This window comes from Acanthochromis polyacanthus, chromosome 23 (assembly GCF_021347895.1).
Source record: "Acanthochromis polyacanthus isolate Apoly-LR-REF ecotype Palm Island chromosome 23, KAUST_Apoly_ChrSc, whole genome shotgun sequence".
Taxonomy (NCBI): domain Eukaryota; kingdom Metazoa; phylum Chordata; class Actinopteri; family Pomacentridae; genus Acanthochromis; species Acanthochromis polyacanthus.
In genome coordinates, this window is record NC_067135.1 from 22,610,085 (window position 1) to 22,637,256 (window position 27,172).

The 27,172-nt window shown below is 38.4% G+C and overlaps 2 protein-coding genes across 2 annotated transcripts in view; both read right to left on the reverse strand.

Moving 5' to 3' along the window:
• rps4x (ribosomal protein S4 X-linked) overlaps positions 1–27,172 on the reverse strand; it is a 163,279-nt gene that overhangs the window by 29,522 nt on the left and 106,585 nt on the right. The window lies entirely within an intron of this gene.
• Positions 10,093–27,172, reverse strand: part of hdac8 (histone deacetylase 8) — a 57,077-nt gene continuing 39,997 nt past the window's right edge. Inside the window, exon 11 of the mRNA XM_022200978.2 lies at positions 10,093–13,235. Coding sequence (XP_022056670.1) covers positions 13,213–13,235 — 23 coding nt within the window. The 3' untranslated portion in view covers positions 10,093–13,212. The remainder of the gene's footprint in view (positions 13,236–27,172) is intronic.

Below are 27,172 nucleotides of genomic sequence, written 5' to 3' on the forward strand. Positions count from 1 at the left end.
TCAGAGTGATTGTATGCAAAATGTGACACAAAATGACCAGCAGAAGTTACAAAATGATCAAACTTCAATACAAACCAGATGCAAAATAATCTCAGTAAGGAAAAACAACCAGAATTTGACACTAAATGACCAAAATGGGACAGAAAATGAGAACAAAGAGATACAAAATGCCCAAAAATTGATTATAAACAGACATAAAAAGGCTAACAAGAGACAAAATGGCAACAAAAAGATGCAAAAGAGCCAAAATTTAAAGTACAATGACCAAAAAACAATGCACAAATTAATTACATTTGACACTAAAGAGAAATAATAACATAAATATGACTCAAAATGACGTCAGAGTGATTTCATTCAAAATGTGACACAAAATGACAACCAGAAGATATAAAAAATGACCATAATATGATACAAACGAGATGCAAAGCAACCAAAATGCGAAGCAAAATGACCAAAAGGAAATATAAAATGATTAAACTTCAATACAAGCCAGATGCAAAACAAGCTAAATGTGAAAAAAATATCCAGAATTTGTCACTAAATGACCAAAATGGGACAGAAAATGACGACAAAGAAATGCAAAATGATCAAAAAAAATGATAGAAAGAGATGAAATGGCAGCAAAAAAGATGCAAAAGAGCCAAAATGTGATGCAAAATCACCTCAATGTGATTACGTGCAAAACGTGACACAAAATGCTATAATAACGACCATAATATGACACAAAAAAAGATGCAAAACAACCAAAATGTGATGCAAAATGGCCTCAAAGACACACAGAATGGTACAAAAACATACAAAAGACAACCATAAAGAGAAGCAACACATCACAAATAGACACATAATTGATAATAACAAACAAAAAATAATCAAAATGAGGCAAAAATCATGAAAAAAAGAGCAAAACAGCAAGTATGTGATGCAACATGTCAACAAGGCAATTTAAAAGCTAACTAAATTTGACATGCAACAGACACAATAAGCTAAATGTTACACCAAAAGACCTCCAAGTGATGGAACAGCAACAAAAAATAGAAAATCTGACAAAAAAACAAACATAACGTGACAAAAATGACCATAAGTAGATGCACAATGACCAAAAAGAAACTAAATGGCAAAAGAAAGATGTAAAATATGATGTAAATAACCACAAACAGATGTAAAAGCATACAAAATCTGACACAAAAGAGGTGAAAACAACGATGAGACACAATAACCCAAATGTGACACCAAGTGGCCTTGAAGAAACACAGAACAGCTACAAAGACGCCATAAAGACTTGACAAACAACCACAAATGCAAAGAAAACAAGCAAAATGACCCAAAAAATGACCACAGACATACAAAATAGCCACAAACACACACAGAATGATGCAAAACATCTGCAAGATGCACATTTGGAGACAAAGAAAACACAAATCAGTTTCAGTCTGGGTGTGTTGCCTCTCTGTGGGATGAGTGAGGGGCCTTTCGCCCAGGGGTCCATTGTTTCATAATCCGTCCATGCTTGTCAGTGCGGGGAAATCGGATATATGCTGACTGAAAACACCTGTGTGGACATATGGGACCAATAACTGACAACAATAGTCACAAGTTCTGCATGTAAAATTAGAGCAGCAGTGAAGTCATCAATAAACGAAGCTCAACAATGAGCTGACACAAACTGCAGCTTTACGACGGCATCGTAACCAGGTAACAACAATAACTAATGAAGTCCAGCTACAAACCTTCAGCAAAAACTGCTTTCAGTCAAAGAAAAACACGTCACAGATACTCCTGAACTGACAAAGCATCAGAATCAATACATAACACAACCTGTGCAGGGAAAACAACAACATGCGATGATTTTAGGGCACCAAATCCAAACGACACCGTACCTACGGCGAGTTTTACGATGCAGCCTGCCTACACAAACTTCATCTGTAATGCAAATTTGTGGATGTGTGTTAGGATCAGCTTGCATATGTCGATTTCTAAGGAGGCAGGTGGTGCAGATTGAGACAAAATGACCCCACTGAAACACAAAATGCCCTCAGGAAGACAAAGAACGCAACAAACGCATGCAAGATGACTGAGATGTGACACCAGACAACCAAAATGGCATGATGAAACAACCATAGACATGGAAAATGACAACAAAGAGGCACCAAATGATCAAAATTGGAACAGAAAATTACCACAGAGACAAAGTGGCAACAAAGACATGCAAAACAGTCAAAAGGTGGTGCAAAAATGACAAGGAGACACAAAGAAAAATGCAAATTTTGATACTAAAGAGGCATAATAACCTAAATGTGACACAAAAATACCTCAGTGTGACCGAATAGCAACAAAAACATGCAAAATGACACAAGACAACCAATATAGGACAAAGGAACATCCATAAAGAGATGTAAAATGACAACAAAGACGCAGAAAATTTGCAAATTGAGAAATAAAATGTTCAAAATTTGGACAACAAATGACCACATAGACGCAAAGTGGCAATAAAGAGATGCAAAACAGTCAAAAAGTGGTGCAAAATGGCAACATGTAGGTATAAAAAATGCCCAAATTTTATATTAAAAAGACATAATAACTTAAATGTGACACAAAATGACCTCAAAGTGACACAGAATGCAAAAAAAAAAACATCAGAAAGATGTAAAAACGCCAAAATTTGGAAGAAAATGACCACAGAGAGACACAAGATTAACAAAGCAAATGCCAAAATGATCAAAACTGGGGCAAAAAAATGACCAAAAAACAAAAGCTGTTTACAAGAACAGTCCTGTTTTTAATCAGCCTTTTCCATGTCGATCGCAGTGTAGGATCTACGAAAATAAATAGTAGTTACGTATTTTGTACTTCCAGCTCTATGAGCATGTGGAAAAGAACAATTGAGGGTTTGTTATGATGTAGTACGAGTTCAACCAATCAGAGAGACTCACACAGCAGCTTTTCAGGTCTCACAACTATACCTACCCTGAAGTCAAAAAGGTTCCATTGTGGTCAAGACAGGCACAAAGATTCAGGTCTGCTCATGAGTACACCGACCCTGAAGTAGCAACCATTTTCTCTGCAAAAAGGTTCTGTAGGGGTGGTTCTGTGGTCAAAACATGTACAAATGTTCAAGTCTTCCCAGAACAATGTACAAGTTCCTGTTGAAGTAAATGACGTATATGCTAACATACCAAACTCAACTGAACAATTTCCAACGTATCCAAAGTAGTTTAAATCAATCCACTGGACTTTATGAAAGTTCCTTGAAGATTTTTCACCAGAGGTGAAAAATCTTCAAGGAACTTTCATAAAGTCCAGTGGATTGATTTAAACTACTTTGGATAACCATGACCTGGATGAATGAGATCCTACATGGACAAAATTTCCAACATAGAACTGGAGCTAAGTCAAGTAACAACTATTTGTTGTTGTTTTGGTTTGTTTAAGATGTCAGATCCAACACAGCAAAGAAAACTAAAGCTGAAAGGACCAAGTTCCTGCAGTAGGAAGAACTTAGCACTGTTTGGACTTCCCTCACAAATAGTCATAGTATCTGCCTTTCCTACTGGAACAAGTCAAACTGTTCTCAGTCAAAAAAGGCTCCGGTTCCAAACCAGGGTGAATCCGTCCTCCGGAGTTTGGAAGCTGCCGCTCTGCAGGGCAGATGTTGCTCATTCTGAGGCAAACACCATCAGGAATCAAATGGACCATTTCAGAGCCTCAGTCTTTGTCTGTGTCACTCAGCCAGAGAGGGAGACCTTGGTGGTCCGTGCACTCATTAGCATAACTACATGTTCTCACTGGAGACGTCTTCATGTCGCTGGAGAAAGTGATGAATGTGTGCTGAATGATTTATCACGCCGGCTGGAGCTCCAGAGAGGCTTGTAATGATGTTAAAAGTTGAAAAAAAGAATGATTTTAGCTTAAAAACTCAAAGAAACAACTGAATTCAGGAAAAATACAGAATCAAAAGGCAGATTATCAGTATGTTTCCTGTTTGCATGTTTACTGTGCTTTTATGGGGGGAAGTTTTTAGGTCATGTGATTATGTCTGCTTTTATTATGCCATAAAAAATACACACAAAACATGAAGCAGTTCAAGCTGGCTAAGTGTGTGGAGAGGCAACACAATGAAAATCCCACAAAAAGACAATAATAGTCGACTTGAATCTTCATTGTGTCTTATTTCCTGTTAGCGAACAATCAAAAGAATGTGGTTTGTGCTCATCTTTCACACCACAACACAATATTCCAGTAGCATTAGAGGGATGGGTGGGGCTTTATTTAAAGATTACTGGAGAAACAATAAAAAAGGGGTTTGGGCGTTTCCTTCTAGGAAATGTTGAGCATCTAACACCTAATTTCTTGCGTTTTGGTGACTTTTATGCATGGTTTTGCATTACTTTATAGTGGAAAATTTGAAGTTGCTGTTATTTCCAGCAGGGGACAAATGTTTGACCACAAAATGACAACAAAGAGATGCAAAATGATCCAAAAAAATGACTAGAAACAGACCTAAAATGGGTAAAAAGAGAAAAAATGACAACAAAAAAGACAAAAAACAGCCAAAATGTGACGCAAAACGACCAAAAGAAAATGTACAAATGGTTAAAATTTGACATTCAAGATAAATAACAGCATAAATGTGAAACACAAAATGACATTAAAGTGGTTATATACAAAATGTGATGTAAAATGACCACCAGAAGACATAAAAATGACCATAATTTGACACAAAAATACCTAAATGTGATGCAAAATGACCCCAAAGAGACACAGAATGGTACAAAAATATACAAAATGATCAACATGTGACAATAGAAAACCAAAATGGGACAAAAACAACCATCAAGAAAATCAAAACACCACAAAAAGACATATAATTGACAACATATTAAACAGGGGGTTTGTGCGTCTTCTTAGAGGACATTTTGAGCAGCTAATGCTTAATTTCTTGCATTTTGTTGATTTTTATTGCATGGATTTGCATTACTTTATGGCAGAAAACTTTAAGTAGCTGTTATTTCCTGCAGAGGACAAATGTTTCACGCCAAAAATGACAACAAAGAGATGCAAAATGACCTAAAAGATGATAATAAACAGACTTAAAATGGCCAAAAAGAGACAAAATGGCCAAAAGATGATTTACAAATGAACAAAATTTGACACTAAAAATAAATAATAGCATACATGTGACACAAAATGACATTAAAGTGGTTATATACAAAATGTGATGTGCAATGACCACCAGAAGGCATAAAAATGACCATAATTTGACATATAAATGACGCGAAAGAGCCAAAATGTCATGCAAAATGACCCCAAAGAGAGACAGAATGGCTACAAAAACATACAAAATTGGACAAAAACAATCATAAAGAGAAGTAAAACCCCACAAATAGACACATAATTGACAATATATTAAACATGGGGGTTTTGGCGTCTTCTTATTGGACATTTTGAGCATCAAACACTTCATTTCCTGCATTCTGGTGAATTTTAATGCATGAATTTGTATTACTTTATGGTGGAAAACTTAAACACAACACAAATGTTTGACGCTACAAATTTACTTTCTACTGACTGACTGATTAAATGTTTAAAAGTTCTGCTAAGTAACACCTGATTCTTTTCTCTCTCTTTTCTGGCGCATTTTATTCAAACAAAAGGCTGTTTGGGGAAAGAAAAATCGCCAAAAGTGTCGTTGGGGAGTCCTCCAAAATGATAAAAAACCAAAACAAAAACCTCTCTCCCTTCCCCACCTCCCGCTAAAAAAAGAACCATCCCCTTTTTCCACATTCACCATTCATCACCATTCATCTCCGCGGTGCGCTGGACGTCATTACGCGCCAACAACATGCGTCGGCGCGGTCAAGTGCCACGCGCTCAGCCTCTCTTCCGTTAAGCAGATAAAAGGTGGCATCTGTCTTTATTGTGCGAGTAAATCCCCTCCGCCATTGACCGCAGACACTTCACATGTTGATGAGGAGGAGGACGTATAGACGGAGGCCCCCCGGCAGCTTTGTTCCCCCAGGGGAGACGTTATGCAAATCAAACAAAACCGTTTGTGATTTCCATCGTAGCAGACAAATAATTTGGGCATGTTGGTCAAACCGCCAGAGTGGATGTTTCTTCCAAAGTGTTTTTTTTTTTTTAATGAACTGTCTGATATTTTAGCGATAGCATAGCTGTAGAAACATTTCCAAAGTAGATGCAGTCTGCTGTTAGTGTTTTTTTTGGAAAATCCCCAACTTTTAAAGCAGGATTTGCAAGACTTATGCAAATTTTACTGCAACTGGCACCTTTAACGCTGAAGACGAGGAAGGACGAGTGTTTGGTTTGTCTAAACTGACCAACAGCGAGGGTCAAATGATTCTCTATTCAAAGCACTGGCTCTGCTTTGGAGGGGCCCGGTGCTCATTTGCATAAAAGTCGTTGGGAAAGTTTTCTTTTCTCCCCATTGAGCAGTAAAGGTGTGTTCAATATGAGCCACAACACAAAGGAATCCTGATGCAGAAAACAATGTGTTGCACAGTTTACAGACGGAGAATGAAGTTGTCTCTTCACTGAAAGTCGGGGACTTCATCGCCTCCCGACTGAGCCAAACAAAACCCGGTTATTCCTTCCACTCGCATATCGGAAAAAATAAATCGGCATGTCTGGAGGAAGAAGAACCGGAGCCAAAAAAGCCTCATCAGAATGAGCAGGATGATATTTTCCCTTACAGAATACATTGCATCACACTGCTGCTGCTGGTTAATGTGGGGTTTTTAAAATGACAGACGATCTGCATGGACTTGTGCCTCGGTAATCTGAATTCCAGGCTCCGACTTGGCTGCAAGTGGACAGAAGTTATGTAACGCTCACTGTATACTGACTCAGGCTGGGTGCTGCCAAGAAACTCTGATTTTGTCATCTGATGATTAACTTTAATGCCTATAATGCACTGATCTGCTTATATCTTTGTGTTTACTGATCAACCAGAGCCTCCACAGTCTATGGACGTCCAGCTGAAGGCTAATAATTAGACTGGATATGCAGTGCAGATACACAACCGTCCAAAAGTTTGGGGTCACCAGACAACTTCAAGCTTTCCATAAAACTCACACTTTTATTCATGTGCTAACATAATTGCACAAAGGCTTTCTAATCATCAATGAGCCTTTCAACACCATTAGCTAACACAATGTAGCATTAGAACACAGGAGTGATGGTTGCTGGAAATGTTCCTCTGTACCCCTATGGAGATATTCCATTAAAAATCTGCAGTTTCCAGCGAGAATAGTCATTTACCACATTAACAATGTCTAGACTGTATTTATCATTCATTTAATTTTATCTTCATTGAAAAAAATGTTTTTCTTTCAAAAATAAGGACATTTCTAAGTGACCTCAAACTTTTGAACGGTAGTGTACGTGAAAAGAACATTTCAGATTGAACCCACGTTGCCATTCTTCGAGGTCAAATCACGTTTACCATTCATGCGCTTGGAGTTTATAATGACAAAACATTTGCAGGACTGTCTAAATCTGCAGCTGCATTACAATTAGTTGCAATTAAAAGCTTCACTGATTCTGACTAACCTTAATTCTAGTTAAGATCAATTTTCTTCAATTCAACATATCTAGGCTGACTTATAAATTAGGTTTTGAACTGTTGTAGGAATCGCAAATTGGAATTATGCCTCATTAAAATGTAAGTACAGATATTTGAATTAGACTTCTGGCAAAGTGAATGATGTTGCAGATATCTGTAGGTATGTCAAAAGTCAGTTTTTGCCACTTAAGGCCAGCTTGACGTAGAAATTTTAGCAGACCACAAGCCACCGATAAACAATGCTCTTGTTCTCTTTCTGTTTCAGTGCATTTTTTCATAATTTTATCCACCATTACTCTGCCAACACCATTCAAAAGCTTTGTTGGAGCAGCATGACAACATTTCAGGCTAGTCATAGTGGAACCTGTGGTATCTACAGCTATTATTCTGGCTAATAGAAAACTGAATTACAGATTCAATGCTTTTGACCAGTCACAGTGAGATCTGCAATACTAATAAATCTGAGTAGTCAAAGTGCAGTTATTCAAAATGACGCTGTTGGTATCTGTAATTGGAATTTCAGACAGTCGAACTCAGCTGTTAAATGACTTCCAGTGACATATAATCGTGGTTGTTCAAACAAACCAAGCCTGGATGGTGCAGAGAAGAAAACTGCAAGCATGTTTGAATTTGCATTATCAGTCAAAATCCCACATTGGGACTCACAGATGTTCATGATTTTTCTGACTTTTGATCATTTGTTAAAACATATAAACACTTTAATGTCACAAACAGTTGGTGAGAAATGAAACATGAGTCCAAATTGACATATTTTAAATGGAGATGCGTTGTTTTCCAAGCAAGTTGTGTCCTATTTCTAATTTTTATACCATTTTAAGCAGTTAAACTTGTAAGTGTTCAATGCTAAAACCAGTTTGGGAGCTTGAGAACAAAACTCGATAATTTCAGGAAACCACAGCGACTTGTCAACACCTAGTAGGTGAGTTTCTCCAAAATCCACCAACAGGCTATGTTGGGTCTTTATTTGTTGTTGTTTTTTTTATCGTCGACATTGCAGCATTTCCGGATTTAAAAGAAACTGTAGCAGCAAAAAGAACTGTTGGATTCTCAACTTTCCAACAGTCCTTGAATCAAAAAATTTGTGATTCTCAGTTATGTTGGGGAGAAAGAATCAGATTAAAGCCATAAATTATGTTATTTCATCTAAATCACTTTATACTACATGTCTTTTAAAAACAAACAAAAGATTTCAATCGTTAGCATAAACCAGACGGTATAAAAAGCATTTTATCTTAGAAAAATTGCAAAAAAAATACACCATTTATCACACCAAGAAACTCTAAAAGCAGAAGGAATTGTTGAATTTTTCAACTAATTATGTGTAACTTTTGTTTTTTTTTCAAGAAATTTAACCAAATCTCAGCTTCAAATCCTGCTTGTTAAGAAAAATTACTTTATTTTATTAGTATTATTTTAAAAATTGCTAAAAATAAACCCTTTGCATTAAGCGCTTTCTGTAAAAAAGAAAAAATTCTGTTTCGCAGGGCAACTGTGAAGTCATTAGTGTGTCAGCCGCGATCAACAGTCACTTGACAAAAATTCAGGAAATTTTGGAAGTGCCTTCTGAAATGGGTTGACAAGATGGATAGTACGGCTGATTTAATAAGAATAATAATGATTTATATCTGTTTATCTCTACGGTGTTCACTGCTGTTGACGTGCTGCGCCGACATCTTTGATTTCAAGGTTAGGTTGGTGAGATTCTTCCTGTTATGTGTGTCCAACTAAGAGGTTCCAGTGGAAATTCCAGCCTGGGAACTCAAACAGGAAGTGTGCTACCTTCAGTAGAAGTATTAAATCTTAAGCTGCATGATCATCAAACACTGAAGGTCAAATGAAACATCTCAGCTCCAACATTCAGGACATGGGAAAGTTTTGGAACCATCTTTGGTATTTTATGTATTTTCAGTATTTTTGGTCACTTTTCCAACCATAAACTTCTTTCTAAAACAACAACCAAACTTGACTTTTTCAAAAAAAAAAACAAAAAAAACACAATCCAGGAATTCCAGCGGTGCCCTGAATCCTCTCGGGGGGCCTCTGAGTTTTTCTAATTTGACACAGAAAACTACATAAACACACAGCAGCCTCTCATGTCTCCCATGTTTACAGTGCCTCTCCTCCCCCTCCTCCAGCTTTATGAGATAGAATTTCAATCGTCTCCTCTTTTCTGAGCTCGTAAAGGGTGTAATGAGTTTCATTTGCTTCGGCTACGTGGGGCTCAAACCACCGCGGCGACCGCAGCACTGTTCATAAAGATCACAGGGAATCCTCTTGCAGCCCACTTCTGTTCAGCACATGCCGGCTCCGACTGGTGACTCCTACATTTGGTGTGAATTTCCAGGCCATTAATTTGGGGACCATCACTTCTAAAGGAAACTGCCCGACATTTGTGGTTCCTCTTTCAAAAGCTCTCCATTAAAGCCTCTATTAAGCAGGCCGCGCTGCATAAATCACTGCCCGAAGCGGCGCAAAGACACATGACAACAACATGCTCTCCTGTCTTTTATTTCAACAAACTAACAGTTAGAAAATGCATAAACACACAGAAAAGTTAAAACCTTCAAACATACTGACAGATGAACTTTCCCCTAAAAGCTTTCTGTGACTTATTTTCATGTTTCCTTGCAGTGAACGTGAGGCTCTTGGTCAGATGGCTGCGGTTTGGTGAGAATTAAACCTTTAAAACTGTCTTTTCTCAGTCGACAGCTTGTTAATGACGTCGGCATGTAAGGCAGGAAGTTCAAGGAAAATCCAAATTTTTGCCATGTAAATCTTTATAAGTCCCTGATAGTGGATTTGAGGGCTGAACGTTACCATGATTACAGTAGTTTGACCCAAAATCTTAGCTCAACATCCACTTTATCGACTTTTCAGGAACATTTTATTACATCCAGCAGCAGAAAACCAACACAAGAAGCAGTTAAGAGCACCTATAAAAGCTCATCAGGGGACCTTAAAGTGGGATTTATTTGTAAAAAATACTGTCTCTGTGGTCGCAAATAAGCTTTCTACAGTAATTTCTGAACCCTTTCACCTGGACTCAAGTCTAAACGGATGAATTTAACCACCTCGAAAAGCAAATAAACTTCATGAGGTCTAATTTCTTAATAGCTGAGCTGCCGCTTGTTTTTCCGACATCAGATTCCCACCTCGGCTTCATTAGGAGGATTTGAGGATTTTGGTCGACATTCAGTTTGATGAGCAGCTGTTAAAGCTCTGCCACATCACTGACACTACAGCTGATTAAACCAGACTTTTACAGATGTGGAGATAGTAATCAAATGCTTCTATTTTTAGAGGTGTTAAGGGATTTCAAAGCCCGTACAAGAATGCAACTTTACCTCCAGATACATTTACAGTCTCTACCGGATGTTTGTGATCATTATACGGCTGGTTTTTACAAGAAAATACAGTTAAGACCAGGTTTGCTTGTTTCAAGTTTGCCGTTTTCTGCCAATGTTTAGCGTGAAACAGTGTAAAGACGAGCTGTGCATTGTTTGATATGACTGCTAATACAAAACCAATTGTAGTATTTCACAAAAGGCAATTATTTAAAGTTGTAAATTAAAAAAAAAAACAACAATACAGAAACAAAAACTATGCTTAGACACATATATAAAGTAAAAAATAATGGTAATATTTAGATTTAAGGATCTAATTAAAGAACAGCTTTTGCTACACGACAGATTTTAGTGATTGAAATGAGCCATGATGCTGTAAAAATGTGACAAATTAGTCGTGTTTCTGTGTTATTTTAAAGAAAAATGTATGCAAACTTTTAAAATGCAGCAATAAACAAACAAAAAAAAAGAGTTTATGTATCTGGCTCATTTCCATTCAATAAACTCATAGTGTCATCAGAAGGTAAACTTTAAATGCTACGTTAGAGTTGGAATTGAAGCCAATCAACCGCAAAAAAAGGACAAAGATACAAAAAAATAAGCTGTTTATGGGAGAAAAATGGCTAAAAACTATTGTTTTCAGTGGGGACAGTTGTAATTGATCGTTCATGTCTGCTAGTAGTGACCATATTTTATGCTGTGGGGAATTGAAGACATCAAAAGAATGTCGATGTCGAAACCGGTGAAAAAGTTGCTATAAAGCTAATTATCTCTCTCAAAAAGACTTAAAATTCTTTTGGGGCAAAATTAAGGAACTCTATTCAGACTTTGTAGTTTACATTAACTTTTACTGATGCAATACCTTAAAATGCACATTAAATATGCCGATGGCAACACTAAGATTCTCATTTAAGATCTTTAGGACATCAACCTCACCATCCTATCTGTATGGGCTGCTGTGCAAAAGATGTAGGTGTCAGTAACTACATACTTATGCTGGTGGTGATGTAGGTTCCTTCCAGCTTTGCCCCCAAAGTGCCAACTGGAAATTTACTACAACATCTGTACACAAACTGCTGTTCTCAGGGTTTGACGTCAACATGTGTCCATCTGATTGGAGTCAGATTTCAGAACACCTTAAAATGTGATTTGTTATCTTTTGCTGTCTGGACTTTATAAAATCAGTTAGGATTTTTTACTTTTACATCTTGGTTTTTCATTGCAGGAACTTGGGGCTTCAACATTTACCAAAACAGACCCTTAATCCTCTATTCTAATGACGCTGATGGTGATGTTTGAGAAGATCGATTCGGATTCTTTTCTCCTCATAAAGTCCTTGAAAGTGGTTCTAGAGGAGCAGATCATGTGGTCGGAACATGCAGAAAGATTCGGGTCAGCAAGTTTCTGCAGTGGAAAACGGTCTAATCTGGATACGACCAAATCAGGATTGAACAACGCCACAGCTGCAAACGACTTTCAAACATTTCCAGTTCTCCTGAGGAAACCAGTTTCTGACCTCCTTCTCCAGTTGGTGTCAAGCCGTCTAAAGCTGCCGTTTCTTTCTAAATCCTCCCTAAAAATCATGTAATCTTTGTTATTGTCCGTCCAAAGAACTTGCCCTGGATATTTTTCATTTAAAATTCCAAAATGTTGTCCAGATGTTTAACTTTGCTCAGGGCTCGAGACTAGAATGCGGCTAAAATGTGTAACCGGCTATTTTCCAAACTATTCCAGACTGTCTTGTTTGTGAGCTTTCCAAGTTTCTCTGGACACGCTTTTCAGGGTTGAGGTCTGGGGAACAGGGCTGTTTGTCTGTTTTAGTGCTCATCACAGCAGGACCCTGAAACTGGACCCCTGAACAATCTGTTTTTCCGTTTAGTCTAATACGTCCGACCGATGCATCCCTCGATACCAAACACTGGGCTGCCGTCCAGCTTTACGTAGCCGCACTGCACATACATAACCTCTCGCATTCACGCAAAGACACACATCTTCCGAGGAAAACAAAGAATTAAAAACAGCGAACATTGTTCAGCAACCACATGGCCCCCTCCCATCCCCTTATTAAACTGTTTTCCCCTGGAAACACTCGGCTAATGTTTTCCAAAACCTCCTCTTTTCCCCTCCCTGGTTCGCTCCGTGCCTCGGGGCCGAAGGGGTCCGCTCCATATTGTCTTCATTAAAGCCGCCGAGCGTCAACCTGGTTTGGAAACATGGCGTGTGGGTGTGTGTGAGAGTGTGTCTGGAGGAGGCTGAGGCTGCCGACTCCTAAACCACATTCTTTAAATTCCCTGTAAACAAGAGAGACAGACATGAGAGGGGTGAGGAGGGGTACAAACACATAAATAGGGAGGACAAAGAAGAAAAAGGAAGGCACATATTAACAATCTGGAGGAAAAACAAATATAAACACACACACTTTTGCAGCAACGAAGATGCAAAATAACATCTGGCGGAAATACAAGCATGCAAAACGGGAATCAATATGGAAATGACAACTTTAAGCAACACCGAGTTGATTTGCATGAACACAGATTGGTTGATATGTCACACAAAGCGTTTACTTTGCTGCCTTGTTTGTCTTTTGTAGTGTTTAAAAAGCCTGATTGAGAAACACCGACATGTTGCGCTGAGGGGGATGAGTAATTGCCCTGACGCAGCAAAGGAGGATGTCCTGTTTGTTGGCCATTGTGGAGCTGTCAGTGGAGTCCTGCCGGCTTCTGCCTTCCAGTGACAACAAGTTTTATCGAAGCTGGAACAAATAAGCTGTTTCCAATACATGTGTGTTTTTTCCTCCTAAAGCTGTACTGGACACTTTGGTCATTTTAACGAGGTCAATGTGAAACAAAAAAGCCGCATTTCTACCGTTTACCCCACAGATGAAATCCTTCCTTGTTGTGTTGTGCTGCTTGATAAGCCTCTAAATTCACTGCTCTTGAGCATGTCTGACAATCAAACCCTCACATTTAATGGTCTGTTCATCAAGTGGCACAAAAAATCCAAAGACGACATAATTATCCTGTCATTGTCGATTTTCAGGCTTTTTAATCTTCAGTTTGCCATCCTGCTACTTCCAGTTTTTCTACCACACACGATTATATAAAAAAGAAGCATGATCTGATCGCATTTGTTTGACTGAAACGTTTCAGCTCACATTTTACTCCCAAACAGTCAATCCTCTATACCCAGAGTTCTGCCTTAAGGCTCACGTCATGCACTACCAAGGTCAAGGAGTAGTGACTATAAATGCTTATTTGTTCTCAGCATATCCATATTAAAAAACTATGTCTCTGTAGTTGTACATTTTGTGAGCTCTGTCGTTCTATTTAGGTTTTACATGTTGTCAAACATAACTTGCATTCGTACAAACCGTACACACTCTCAAGCATAAGGATCTAGATTTTTCTTGCTACACAAATGTGTAAGAAGCTTAACTTGACTGAAGTTAACTACCAGGATGTTAGCGCTGGGTTAACAGTGTAAGAGACAGCTGCATTTTTCTTCTTAATTGCAAATCGTCTGGCAGCTTGTCTGTAAGTTTGCAATCAAAAAGTTCTGGGACTCGTCATGGTCTCATGAAGATTGTGATTTTGTGATATTAATCACGGGATAGAAGGGGTGGCTTCAAGATCACTCTCATGAAAACATCCCATACTGTGTCGATCCAGAAGCTAGATGATTGAACCATCGAGGGGTGACGAGAGGAGGTTCCTCACATTGAAAGAATCTCGAGAACGGGAAAAGGCATGTGAGGTTAAGAGCTGGTTGTTTTCTTCAACATTCATGTGGTTTCGCGCTAGTAATTAATCCCCCAGGGTCGGACTGTCAAGGCAGAGTTGTACTTGAATGTCCTGAGTTGACTGAAGTCAACACTAACGAGCTGAATTATGACTTGATGGCATGTGACAGATGTCTAGATTCGTCTACCTCTGACTTCTTCGTCTACCTCTGACTTCTTCGTCTACTACGAAATGAAATTCAAGTTTAAAGGTGTAAAAAGTAAAATCAATCGTCATCTCTTTAGATTATCATTTATTATCAATGTGTCCATTTATATGTCTTTGCTGTGGCACTATTTTGTTGGTAGAGTAACGTTCTGTTATGTCAGCACAGATGTTGAAGATGTGCCTAAGGGTCAAAAGATCCGACGCTAAAAATAGAAGACATTTTTAGACTCTTTAAAAGGGTTTGGAAAGAAGGACTCTGGTTCCTGTATGGTATGGAACTAATAATGGCCAGTGAAAAGGGATTGCTGACGGTCTGTTTACTATAAAAGCTGTTTCAGTCATACTTCTCCTTTGAGTATCTTGCAAACTCTGTATTCTCCATAACGTATATGATATTAAATGTTCCAACAACCCAGCAAGGTGTTTTTCTGAGTATGATGATAGAGCAAATTTCCACGACAAAGAATTGTGCTCGACATGTTCACATAATGGGACTTAATGGGAGTGTTACATGCACTGAAGGAGCACTGGGAGCTGTGTAACACTGCACAAGGAGGCTAATTAACAGAGATGGAGGCCAAATTAGATTGTTTTAGGGTAAGATTCGTAACTTTTTGATCACACCTTGAATTGTTTCGACATATTAGACTATTTTAAGTCAAAAAACTGTAAACAAAATACTTTAAAAATACAAGGTATGACGTGTCTTACAGAGTCTAAACATAAAGTTGTCATCAGCATCATATAATCGGATTTATTTGGTCCTCCTAAGCGCAAATACGTTGATGTAAATTTATGAGAATCAAATCCTAGTTTCTATTTCTTTAAAATTAGTCAAGCTTCCTGCACAGTACTGCAGGCTTGCACCTTTGCGCACATGTACTTGTAGATTCAAATCTGCCTCATTTGTGCCAAACTAACTAGATATTTATTTTTATTTTTACCTCCAATGCCAACCCTTGTATTCAAGGAGATTTCGGTCTAAACATGACTTAATACTGTAATTTCTACTAGAATACAACACAGTGAATCTAATGTCAAAAAAGACAAAAGTGTGTCGAGAAAATGTGATCACATTTAGGACCTTCTTACACTTTAGGTTACTGGGACATCATCAATATCAGCCAATAAAGAGTTCAGAAGGAAAAGTCAGCATTCAATTTTTTAAATTTTTTTTACATAAAAATAAATTTGTCTGGTATTTCATGTAAGTTTAAACGGTTTTCCTATTATACTTAGGTCTATATCCACCAGTGGCCCATGACAATGAGAGCAGACATAATAATATGTTAATTCCACTACAGCAGGGACTTGATGTAAAAAAAAACAAAAAAAAACAAAACATGTGCACATACTGAATAATGGCAGAACTCCATAATATGTTCACTGCAAAGACCCTGATAGAGCGCTTGCTGCTGACTCTCAGGGTCAATGACTGCACACAATGCACTTTTTCCCCCTCCTGTCACAAAGGGAAAATCACCATGTGTGCCAAAAACAGGAAAAAGTGCATCAGAAAAGAGGAACAGCAGTCACAAGTGGGCCCTCAGGAACAGGATATTTGCCGAACAACGTTAGAAAAGTGATTAGAATCCGGCCATGATCGATTTCCCCTATTCTTTCATCTCTCGCGTCTCCCTTCCTGAGCGTGTTTGGGTTTCGGTCTCAAGCATTTTAAAGATGCCAAGCTTTGGAAAACTTGTGATATTTTATTGATTAAAATGAAAAAGCTGCAGATTGACTCTCTTTTTGCTCTTTGCTGTCCAGATGCAGAAACTGTGGTGAGGTGATGAGCGTCCACAGGGGCCTCGGATATTTACTACCTGCAGACGTTAATCTATCACAGCATCTGAGGTGGGTAATATGGTGTGTACATGTGTGTGTTTTACGTCTCGGGTGTGCAGCTTTGTGTTTTATTTAGTGTGTGAGACATGACAAGCATCAAGTCAGCAGAGAGAATTAACGAGCAGGAGGATGTAAAGATGCCGCAAACGTTTCCCTGCAATTTAAAGAGTCGCACAATCTAACCCCACACTGGTGACACCAAACACACACCAAGAGTCCTCGGGGGAAATCACGCCACCAGCCTCGTAAACACCGAGCCGTGAATACCCAAACAGCTGCTGCAGCCGAGGACAATCACCTCGTAAAAATCACATTTTAATTAATAAAGTCTCGGTTTGCGTGCGTGAAGGAGAAACGGTAGGAAAGACTGAGCAACTCTTCGATGCTTCTCACACTCGTCACATTGTGGATCATTTGTTTGTGCGACCACATACTGTATGTTTACTGAAAACGTATTAACTGGTCAGTTTACGACGGCAGTAAAAGCCGACATGTTTCTGATGTCTGTGGCAGAAACAAGTTTATGGCTTTTATAATTTCTGCGCCATGAACTGACGGCTAGTAAAGGGCTTTTTAGGGACTTTTTGGCGACACTAGTGGTGTGGTGCAATGTCTGTCCAACACTTTGTCTGCCACAGATTTAAAGCACCCTCTATCCCACAGTTGCTCATTTATTTCACATGGGGACTGTCAAAAACCTTTTTTTTTTCCAAACAATTTACTACTATTATACAGGCTTTTACCTGTTTTGTTAAATTACAGATAATAACTAGTAAAAGCACAGAAAAAAGCATACAATTACACGTTAACTATGGAAAACACACCAAAACTGCAAAAATATTAACCTTTTACGGATATCTGCAGCTATTAGAATGATTAAAAATGATAACTAAACTAATTCATCATTTACAACTACACATTCTTTAAATATAATGGCAATGTCAGTTAGTTTGGCTAATTTAACAGATTAAAAATGTAATATTTTGTACAAATTCAATGAATAATATTGTTAAATGGCAAATTTTACAAAGTGAAACTTCAATCTTGTAGATTAATATATGTAAACTAACAGATTATCTCATAAAATTCAATGATTAATGTACTCATTTAACAAAATATTACTTTAGTATTACAGAGATGTAAAAAAAAAAATGCAAAGTTAACAGTCAAAAATGGCTGCTCTTTTAGAAAAGCAGAGTTTGAAGTGGATTCATGATAGTATATTATGGTACAATTTCCATTGAGTGTCATTATCATTCAGAGCAATATACTGAAAATAGCATGCTAACCTTGAGCACTACAAGATGCACATGCACATACAGCTGCTTTGTGATTATGTTAGCATCCTACTTTTAGCAAGCAAGCTAGTGTTATTATATTGCATATTCAAAAGGATAGGTTATAAAGTGCATTACAGGAGAGAGAAGATTAAAAAGAGATATTAAACAAGAAGAAGAAGGACATATAAGAGAGAAAAATGAGCTTGCAGTAGTTTGACCTTTTTGCAGTTTCAATTGTGACGTATGCAGTAACTCCACGTTTTACAGTAATGTACCGGGAATGTGAGGTTGGCTGTATCTGACTGGCTGCCACTGTGTTTTGTGGGATGAGGTTCCACTGTGTTCCGACAAAAGATGACTTTTTTGCTGACTGATGAAAGCTGAGCTTGTGGAAATGAAAACCTGACAAGGTTAATACTAATGTGGGCACTTTTACATACTAATTAGAGTTTTGCGATTAACCACAGACTGGATGAAAGATGGACGACATTAACCAGGACCCCTTCAGTGTTTCTGTCGTTAAAAGTGCATTTGTTCATCTTGATGTTTGTTCATTTTTAAGTCAATACAACTTTAACTGTCCACGAAAGGCAATGAGGTAAAAACTGTCTGGGAAACAGGCATATAAAGTGAGAAAATATGAGAAAAAATGCTGTTTGGAGCTGCGCTGAGCTAAAACAAACAACATAAAAAGTTCATAATATAATATATACAGTACTGTGCAAAAGAATTTGCTCCTTGCAGAATTCTTCCATTTTTGCATAATTCCCACACTTAAATATTCCAGATCATCAAACTAATATTTATTTTCACAGAATATTATACAGAGAAAACCTACAAAACAAAAAACGCCACTCCAAAACCTTAATTTAGTTCTTTTAGAGCCACTCAGAGGTGTTTTGGGTCTTTGTCTTGCTGCATAAACCATTAGTGTTGAGCTTTCGGTCATGAACTGATGGTGGATGTTCTCCAGGAGGATTTTCTGATAGAGAGCAGAATTCATGGCTCCATCAGTGATTACAAGTCGTCCAGGTCCTCCAACCATCACACTACCACCACCATGTTTCACTGCTGGTATCATGTTCTTCTTGTAGAATGCAGTATTAGCTTCACACCAGATGGAACAGACCCATGTCTTCCAGAAAGTTCCACCTTTGACTCCTCAGTCCATAGGATGTCATCCCAGAAGTCTTGGAGCTCATCCACATATTTTTTTTGTAAATACCAGATGAACCTTTATGTTCTTTTTAGTCAGCAGTGGTTTGATCCTTCCATGTCTCCCATGGATCCATTTCCTCCCAGAGTCTTCCTTATTGTGGAATCATGTAGATGGATCTTAACTGAGGTCTGCAGATCTTTAGATGTTCCACTGGGTTCTTTTATGACCTGGATTAGATGTTGATGCTCTTGGAGAAATGTTGGTGGTTGGTCCACTCCTGGGAAGGTTCTCCACTGTTCCATGTTTCTCCATTTGTGGATAATGTCTCTCACTGTGGTTCTCTGGAGTCCCAGAGCCTCAGCAAAGGCTTTGAAAACCTCCAGACTGATGAATGTCAATGACTTTGTTCCTCATCTGTTCTTGAATCTCTTTAGAACGTGGCATCATGTGCTGCTTTTTGAGACCCTTTAGCTACTTCACAGTGAAGACAGGTTCTATTTAGTGATGCTTAGGTTCAACAAGCCTGGCAGTAATCATATGTGAGCGTGGATGGACAAACTGAACCCAACTGATGAATGAATTTGGTCATTTGGTAGATTGGTAGCTAAGGGGGCAATTACTTTTTCACAAAGGGCAAGATGGATGGGACAGTATTTTTCATTCAGTAAATTAAATCATTTTAAAAACTACATTTTGTGTTTTCTTGGGTTGTCTTTGTGTTATATTAAAATTTTTGATGATCTGTAACATTTAAGTGTGACAAATATGCAAAAATAGAACATTGCCGTAGGGGGCAAATACTTTTGCACAGCACTGTATGAATAAATGCAGAGGTAGCCCATATTGTACAGGTTTCTAACAATTTGTGTGCCAAACTTAAGAGCACAGAATCATCCTTCAGTTCTTTATTCACCATTCGGATGGTTGGTGGATCACTGGGTGGCACTTGAGTAGAAGTGGAGGTGGAAGAACATCAGTAGAGTGAAGTGATAGGCCTTTATTTTAACCTTCTGCTAGAGAGTTTACACCAGACATCAATGGCAACTTGCAGATGAATTAGAAATATCTAATACTCTAAAATAAAAACAGATATGTTGGATGGATTTTTGGACAGCAAATGAGTTTAGTTCTGAAGGGCTTCTCCCTGAAGTCAGTAACATCTCATTAGTCTTGGTGACATTCGACTCCAGCAGAGGATGTGATGTCATGGAGGACAGAACCTGAGAGGAGGAGCGTGTAATCAGCAAATTTAATAAGGTGACGACTGCAACGGATGCTCGTACAGATGAACGGGAGGCGAGGGGTTTGTTTTAAATGAATTATTGATGCCACAGAAAGGATGTATGTGGTCACGATTGACGGTTGGATTGAATAAAGTTGTTGTGGAAGATCCTCAACACCTCAGCAAATGTAGTTTTGGTAATGGTTTGGCCAAAGCACAATTATGTCATTCTATGCCAAATCATCCAAATTTCACAACTTTTTCAAGTTCATGTCATATATTTTTGAAAAAAAAACATAAATGCAAAATCCCACAGCTCTACTCTAAATACTTTTTGAGTCATGAATTTTTGAAAATAGACCCTCTGTGTTAAAATTGATAACTTTGAAAACCGCGATTCTTTTAAAGCCTCACCAGATGATGATTTTTCACAGAATTTGACAGATTTATTTATTTATTTTACTGAATATCCCAGAAACCTCAAGAAAAAGTTGTAATCATGCCAATAGATTACGGTGTTTTTATTTATTTTTTTAAAACTGAAATTAAAATAATAAAAGTCAATTTATTATCATATTGAAGAATTCGTGTCTACACTAATATTTATTTAATTGCAACCATTTTTTTCGCTATAGTATGTTAAACAAGTTATTTTTGTCATATCAACATGTCTTTTTGGTGCTGCTTAAAAAACTGACTGCCACAAGTCTTCTTAAAATTAGACTCAGAGCTGGAAAATCCGCTTTTTTAGGACATTTTCATTATGTTTTTTTTCAGGAGGGACTGTTTCTTCATAGTGAAAACATCCTTAAAAATTAAAGACGTTATCCTTCATTATTTAATAATTTTCAATAAATGTGATAGAAGTTTTTGCCCGATTTATTTCAAGAAAATCAATGAGATGGCACAGAATGACTTATTCACCCAAGAAGTTTGGAGCCTTAATAGTTGGTTAAATGTGAGATAACCCACAAAACAAACTAAACCGCTTTTCCATTAGCACCTCAAAAAATTTAAATTTTCAGCTCTTCCATTATTTAAGACTTGTGTAAAGTTGCCCCTCCGATGTATGAATGGTTTGCATAATTTACTACTAGTACAAGCACAACAACAAGACTGTGGATGGTACATGTGTTTGACATTATTTAACATGTGGGTTTGGCTCATAACACATGCTGAATGAAAAGAGAGAGGATTCTGGAGATTACTGCTTCAAGATTCTTTAAGTCGAGTCCTGTTAGCAGATGTGGACACGCACAACAAACATGTACACCCTCACTGTCCAGTTTCTCGGGGAAACCAATGTTTGTAAGCAGCGCTTCGTTTCCAAACCAGAGAAACACTTATCCACCCCGATGATGTCATGTGGATGTGTGTGTGTGTGTGTGTGTGTGTGTGTGTGTGTGTGTGTGTGTGTGTGTGTGTGTGTGTGTGTGTGTGTGTGTGTGTGTGTGTGTGTTGTTGACTATCCTTATGCCGAGTTTGTGTGCATGGATGAGTTTTCCTTTAATCAGATACAGATGCAAAAGACAAACTCTTATATTTAAAAGTATGCAAACGCCTGGTTGAGATTTTTACATCTTGCCTGTTGTGTGGAATTTCTGACCAAATGTGAAACGACAGAGAGCAGAAGTTAGAAGTGACAGCGAGGGAGAGAGAGAGGAAATAAAGAGAGGGGACGTAAAACAGATGTGACAGGTTGACAGTGCTGAAGTGGAAGAAGGAAAAGCAAGGAAAAGCCCCTGGATTTACGTTTTAAAGGGTGAAAATGAGAAAGAAACGACTCCACTGCAATAAGAAGCCGCACAGCATGCAGAGAAAAGTCGAACAGATTTGAAGGAATGGAAGCTCTCGAATCAAAAATGCTCGATTTTAAAATTGAGGATCTGATTAGGTACCGAAAAAGCAGCAGGCAAACCTACATTTCTGTCCATCTTTGGCTAGTCTGCGTTTCATTTCTCCTCCCTTTCATTCTCCGCTGCCCCTAATAAAAGCCGTATGACTGGAAACCAGCGAAACTTTCAACCCCTCCGGTTGTGATGATTTAATGCGAGCCAACAGACCAACTGAATTTCGGCAAATAAACTCCTGTTCCCCCGATGTGATGTGACCTGGAGTTTTTCAGGGACTTAATGCTGTTTGGATAAAGCGGCTCCGCGTCCAACAGGCTTTCTGTCATTTGCTTCAGTAAGACGACCTGTTCTGTTTAAACGTACGGACTTTTAGTCACTAATTGATACCATGTCCACTCTACGGCGGGTAAAAGTTGAGAACACTCGTTTTCCTCTCCGTCCTGGCGTTCCATTCACGCAGAACCAAAGTTTTCCACCGACAAAACGTAGCTTTTCAAACGTCCTCCCCAGTGAATAGAATTGACAGCAACAGTCCCACCTCACAGCAGTTTGGACAACAAGAACCGGGCTTAAAGGCGGAGTACCTCCTCAGGGCTCCAGAAGTTTCTGTCCATTTCACTGTGTTTTTAGCTCTTTTGAAACACTCTTATGACGTGGATTTATACTTGAAAAGAGCAAAATTTAATCACACATCTTCTATCACACAGGAAACAAAACATTTTCTGTGGAGACTGCCTAAAGAAGCTGAAAAAAGCTGATTTCTCCTCACCTCATGAAAACTGAATGAATTTCTATCAATATTTCAAAATATTTGGAAGACGAGTAAAAATTAAACCCAGCTGAATTCTATTTACACTACCTTTTAAAAGTTTGGGGTCACTTAGAAATGTCTTTATTTTTCAAAGAAACATAATTTTTCCAATGAAGATAACATGAAATTAATCAGAAACCCAGTCTAGATATAGTTAGTGTGGTAAATGACTATTCTCGCTGTAAACAGCTGATTTTTAATGGAATATCTCCATAGGGGTACAGAGGAACATTTCCAGCAACCATCACTCCTGTGTTCTAATGCTACATTGTGTTAGCTAATGGTGTTGAAAGGCTCATTGATGATTCGAAAACCCTTGTGCAGTTATGTTAGCACATGAATAAAAAAGTGAGTTTCATGGAAAATATGAAATTGCCTGGGTGACCCCAAACTTTTGAACAGTAGTGTAGGTTAAACTAGCATAGCACCACTTCATATGATTAACATTGCTATGGTCATTTCACTTATGTTCTCCAACCACTATCTGCAATATTGCATCTGTGCACCACAAAATATGTGCAGCTTACTTCTCAGGGTGTCTATTTTTAACACTTTCTTACAAAGTGCTCTTTTTATAATGTTTAGTTTAGTATTTTTTTTTCATTGCTGCTGCATTATTTTAATTATTTTTTTCCTGCATACGAACCTAAATCGACAAAACACACAAAATATTTCTGTGTACCTGCACTGTAATGTATCCATTCAAAAGGCAATAACATTTTATTTTATTCTACAGGGAGTCCCTAAAGTCTGGACACAAAGGAAATCTCATTAACTGGATTTTTTTTTCCTCCACGGTAAATGTGCTCTGCATTTTATGACAATACTGCATTTATAAACGTAAATACTGCAGCACACCAAAGTTATTAAAGTACTACTTTCAACCATCGGTTAGAGCACATGTGTCAAACTCAAAGCCCGCGGGCCATATCCGGCCCGTAATACAATTATATGCGGCCCGCAAGATTATTTTACATTGATTTATTATTATTGTTATTAATGGCCCGACGATACGAAGCGCTGATAACACACAAACTACAGATCCCATAATGCAGCGCAACAGCTGCCTTGCTGAATGATAGGTTACCTGGGAACATACAGACCTGGGTTCCGTATCGCTGCCACCCGCTGCAAGCGCCGAGTCACGGCGCTGCATCACGCTGTCCGCTCCGAATGAGACGGAGCGCCCCTATAGCAACAACGTGGGAGCTGCAGTTTGATCAAATAAATGCAGTAGTAATGTAGGTCATAATTTTTTGAATATTTTTTGACATTGTAGATGTATTCTGCAGGCCGGGTCGGACCCCTGGAGGTCCGGTACGGGTCCGCGGACCGTACGTGTGACCCCTCCGCACACAGTATACATTACAAGTAAAACTCTGAACATGCATGCATACGTACGCTTACGTTCATACGTGCATTCAAGTTGAAGCTCGCATTGTGAGCATAGACTCTATATAAAGACGGACGTAGCATCTGGCTCCAAAATTGAAGCCCACCCGGAAGTGTCAAAAACTTGCAATATCACGCCGTCCGCTAGGGTCGGCTCCAAAAAGCTTTTGCTCCATAGACCCCAATTCATTTTTGGAAAAAATAAAATTTGATAGACTGATTTTCTACAGCTCAGGATTTTTTTCCCGTTAGTTTTCATGGTCGAAATGAGAGATCAGGTGGCTGATCTTAAAATAAATCAACACTGAATTTTAAATAAATCGTTAAAGTTGGCGGCGCCAGGGGGCGTGAGTATACTTGATTGACAGTCCCATTGACTGGTCCTGCCCCGAGTTGCTCTCCGGTCCAGCCTGTTTGATGACGCTTTTTACGTCACTGGCTGCAAAAAATCCAAAATGGCGACCAGGAAGTAGCAAAATCCGGGATTCATTTTCTCAGCATTGAAACCAACGGGTGACGTCACGGTTAGTTTACGCCTGATTGTGAGAGACACAGCTTGCAAGTGGTGACGCTGCTCAATCCTCAGTACAAGGACAAGATTATGGGATTGCTGTGGGAGTTTGAGAAACGATTTCAGTTCTTCAGCAAACTCCAGACAGAATTGGCAGTTTTTCGCTCACCATTCACAGTGGAAGCTTCTGATGTGCCCTCTGACATGCAACTTGAAATAATCGATTTGCAGTGTGATGTAGAACTGAATGACAGATCTGCCTCTGTGGGCTTGGAAACATTTAGTCAGCATCTCCTTCCAGGCTACCCTAAATTAACAGCACTGGCTGCAAAAATGTTGTGCACGTTTGGGACGACCTATCTTTTTGAGCAAGTTTTCTCAGTAATGAACATTAATAAAACAAAACTGAGCACAAAGCTCACACATAAGCACTTAACTGACATGCTGAAGTTGGCTGCTGCGCAGGACATGATGCCTGATACTGATGCACCTGTGCAGGCTAAAAGATGTCAAGTTTCAGGACCAAATACAAAGCAAGAATAAATCCTGTAAAATGCTGCTTTAAACATTGTTGCCCTAGGAAAAAAAACAGTTGCTAAATGAAAACTTGCTGTAGTAAATACTGTGAAATTCAATGTTGGTCATCAGATTCACTACAAAAGTTTTGTTTGAATGGAATATTATTTCTAATGGATGCATCCATGTTGTGTATGTAGTTTTTAATGTATATTTTACATGTACATTTTATACATAAACAAGGCAGATGATAACTTTACTTTCTTAACTGTCTGTATAAAATAGCTGCTACTTAAGATTTAAAGGTGTGCAGAATTAATTTAGGTGTTCACAATTACTTTCCAGATGTAGAAAACGGACTTCAAAAAATTTCTACATCTTGAAAAGTTTGATTTTTTTAAATTCCAGGACTATGTTTTTAAGTTACACATACCTGTGACTAAACATGTTGTGCCATTGTACAATCACTGTGATCAGTTGTAATGCACACAAATAAATGTTAAACTGAGTCATAGTGTTGTTGAAATTGCACTTACTGTAATCTCTGGTTGTTTCTAATATAATTTTTAAAAGGACAGTTAATTACATATAAAGATTTTTCTAATACACTTGTTCTCCTTTGCACTAAAATGTCGGAAAAACTTAGACTTATTGTTACTTCTTAATTATGCTATAAGTTCACTGGTCCAGCCACTTTGAGATCAAATTAGGCCGTATGCAGCCCCTGGACCAAAATGAGTTTGACACCCCTGGGTTAGAGCGACACTAATACAGCTTAATGGTCACACAATGTGATCATTTGAAATTTTAACTTGCACACTCTCAAAAAAAGGTTGCAAATGCAACCATTTTGGTCACAATCTGGAGATCCAAATCTATTCAAGGTCTAAAAATTATTTTAAATTCACAGTTTCACAAATTTCCAATTTGCAGTAAATGTTTTCTCTGTAATCTTTACCCTTTGCAAAGTCTTCAAGGGCCGGATTGGACCCTCTGGCGGAGGCTGTATGTTCAACACCCCTGATTTAGAGCATCACTTGTACATCCTGCTCCATCCCCTTTTCAACTGAACAACACCTCAAATTGTCCATTTTTCCTGCTTTGAACACATCAAATTCAAGCTGACTGTTAACTACTGACAGGTGTAACAATATAATCAGTGTTACTCACTTCACCTGCCAGTGCTTTTAATCTCTGAGGCTGATCAGCGTCCTTAAATCACTCCTGCCACCAAGGTTATGAAACCCAAGTATAGTTTTTTTTGTCTGTAAAAGATCAATATGTAGCAAATAAATTATTGCATTTATAGCGTTTTTCTCCCTCCCCTTGAACAACACTGATTCCCAGAAATTTTACGCACTGGTTGATGTTTTCCAAGAGATTTTGTGGCCGTAACCGTGAGTTGTACAGAATGATGTAACCGGCCGGATTTTGACCTTTTCGGCACCTTTTCTTCAGTCAATAACTCTCACTCACTAGAATCAACAAAGCACTGTGGTAAATATAGCATTTCAGTGATGGAGGGAAGGGAAGGAGGATTTCCTGTTGGTCTGTGGTTAACACTTCCACGCACCGGATCCTTGAAGTCGTGGCTAATGTTCGGAAAATGAACCCCCCTCCTCCGTGTTTGGGCGAGTTCCTGACCTCACCTCCTTCCAATAATTCTCCCGCAACTCAACTTTTCGCATATGT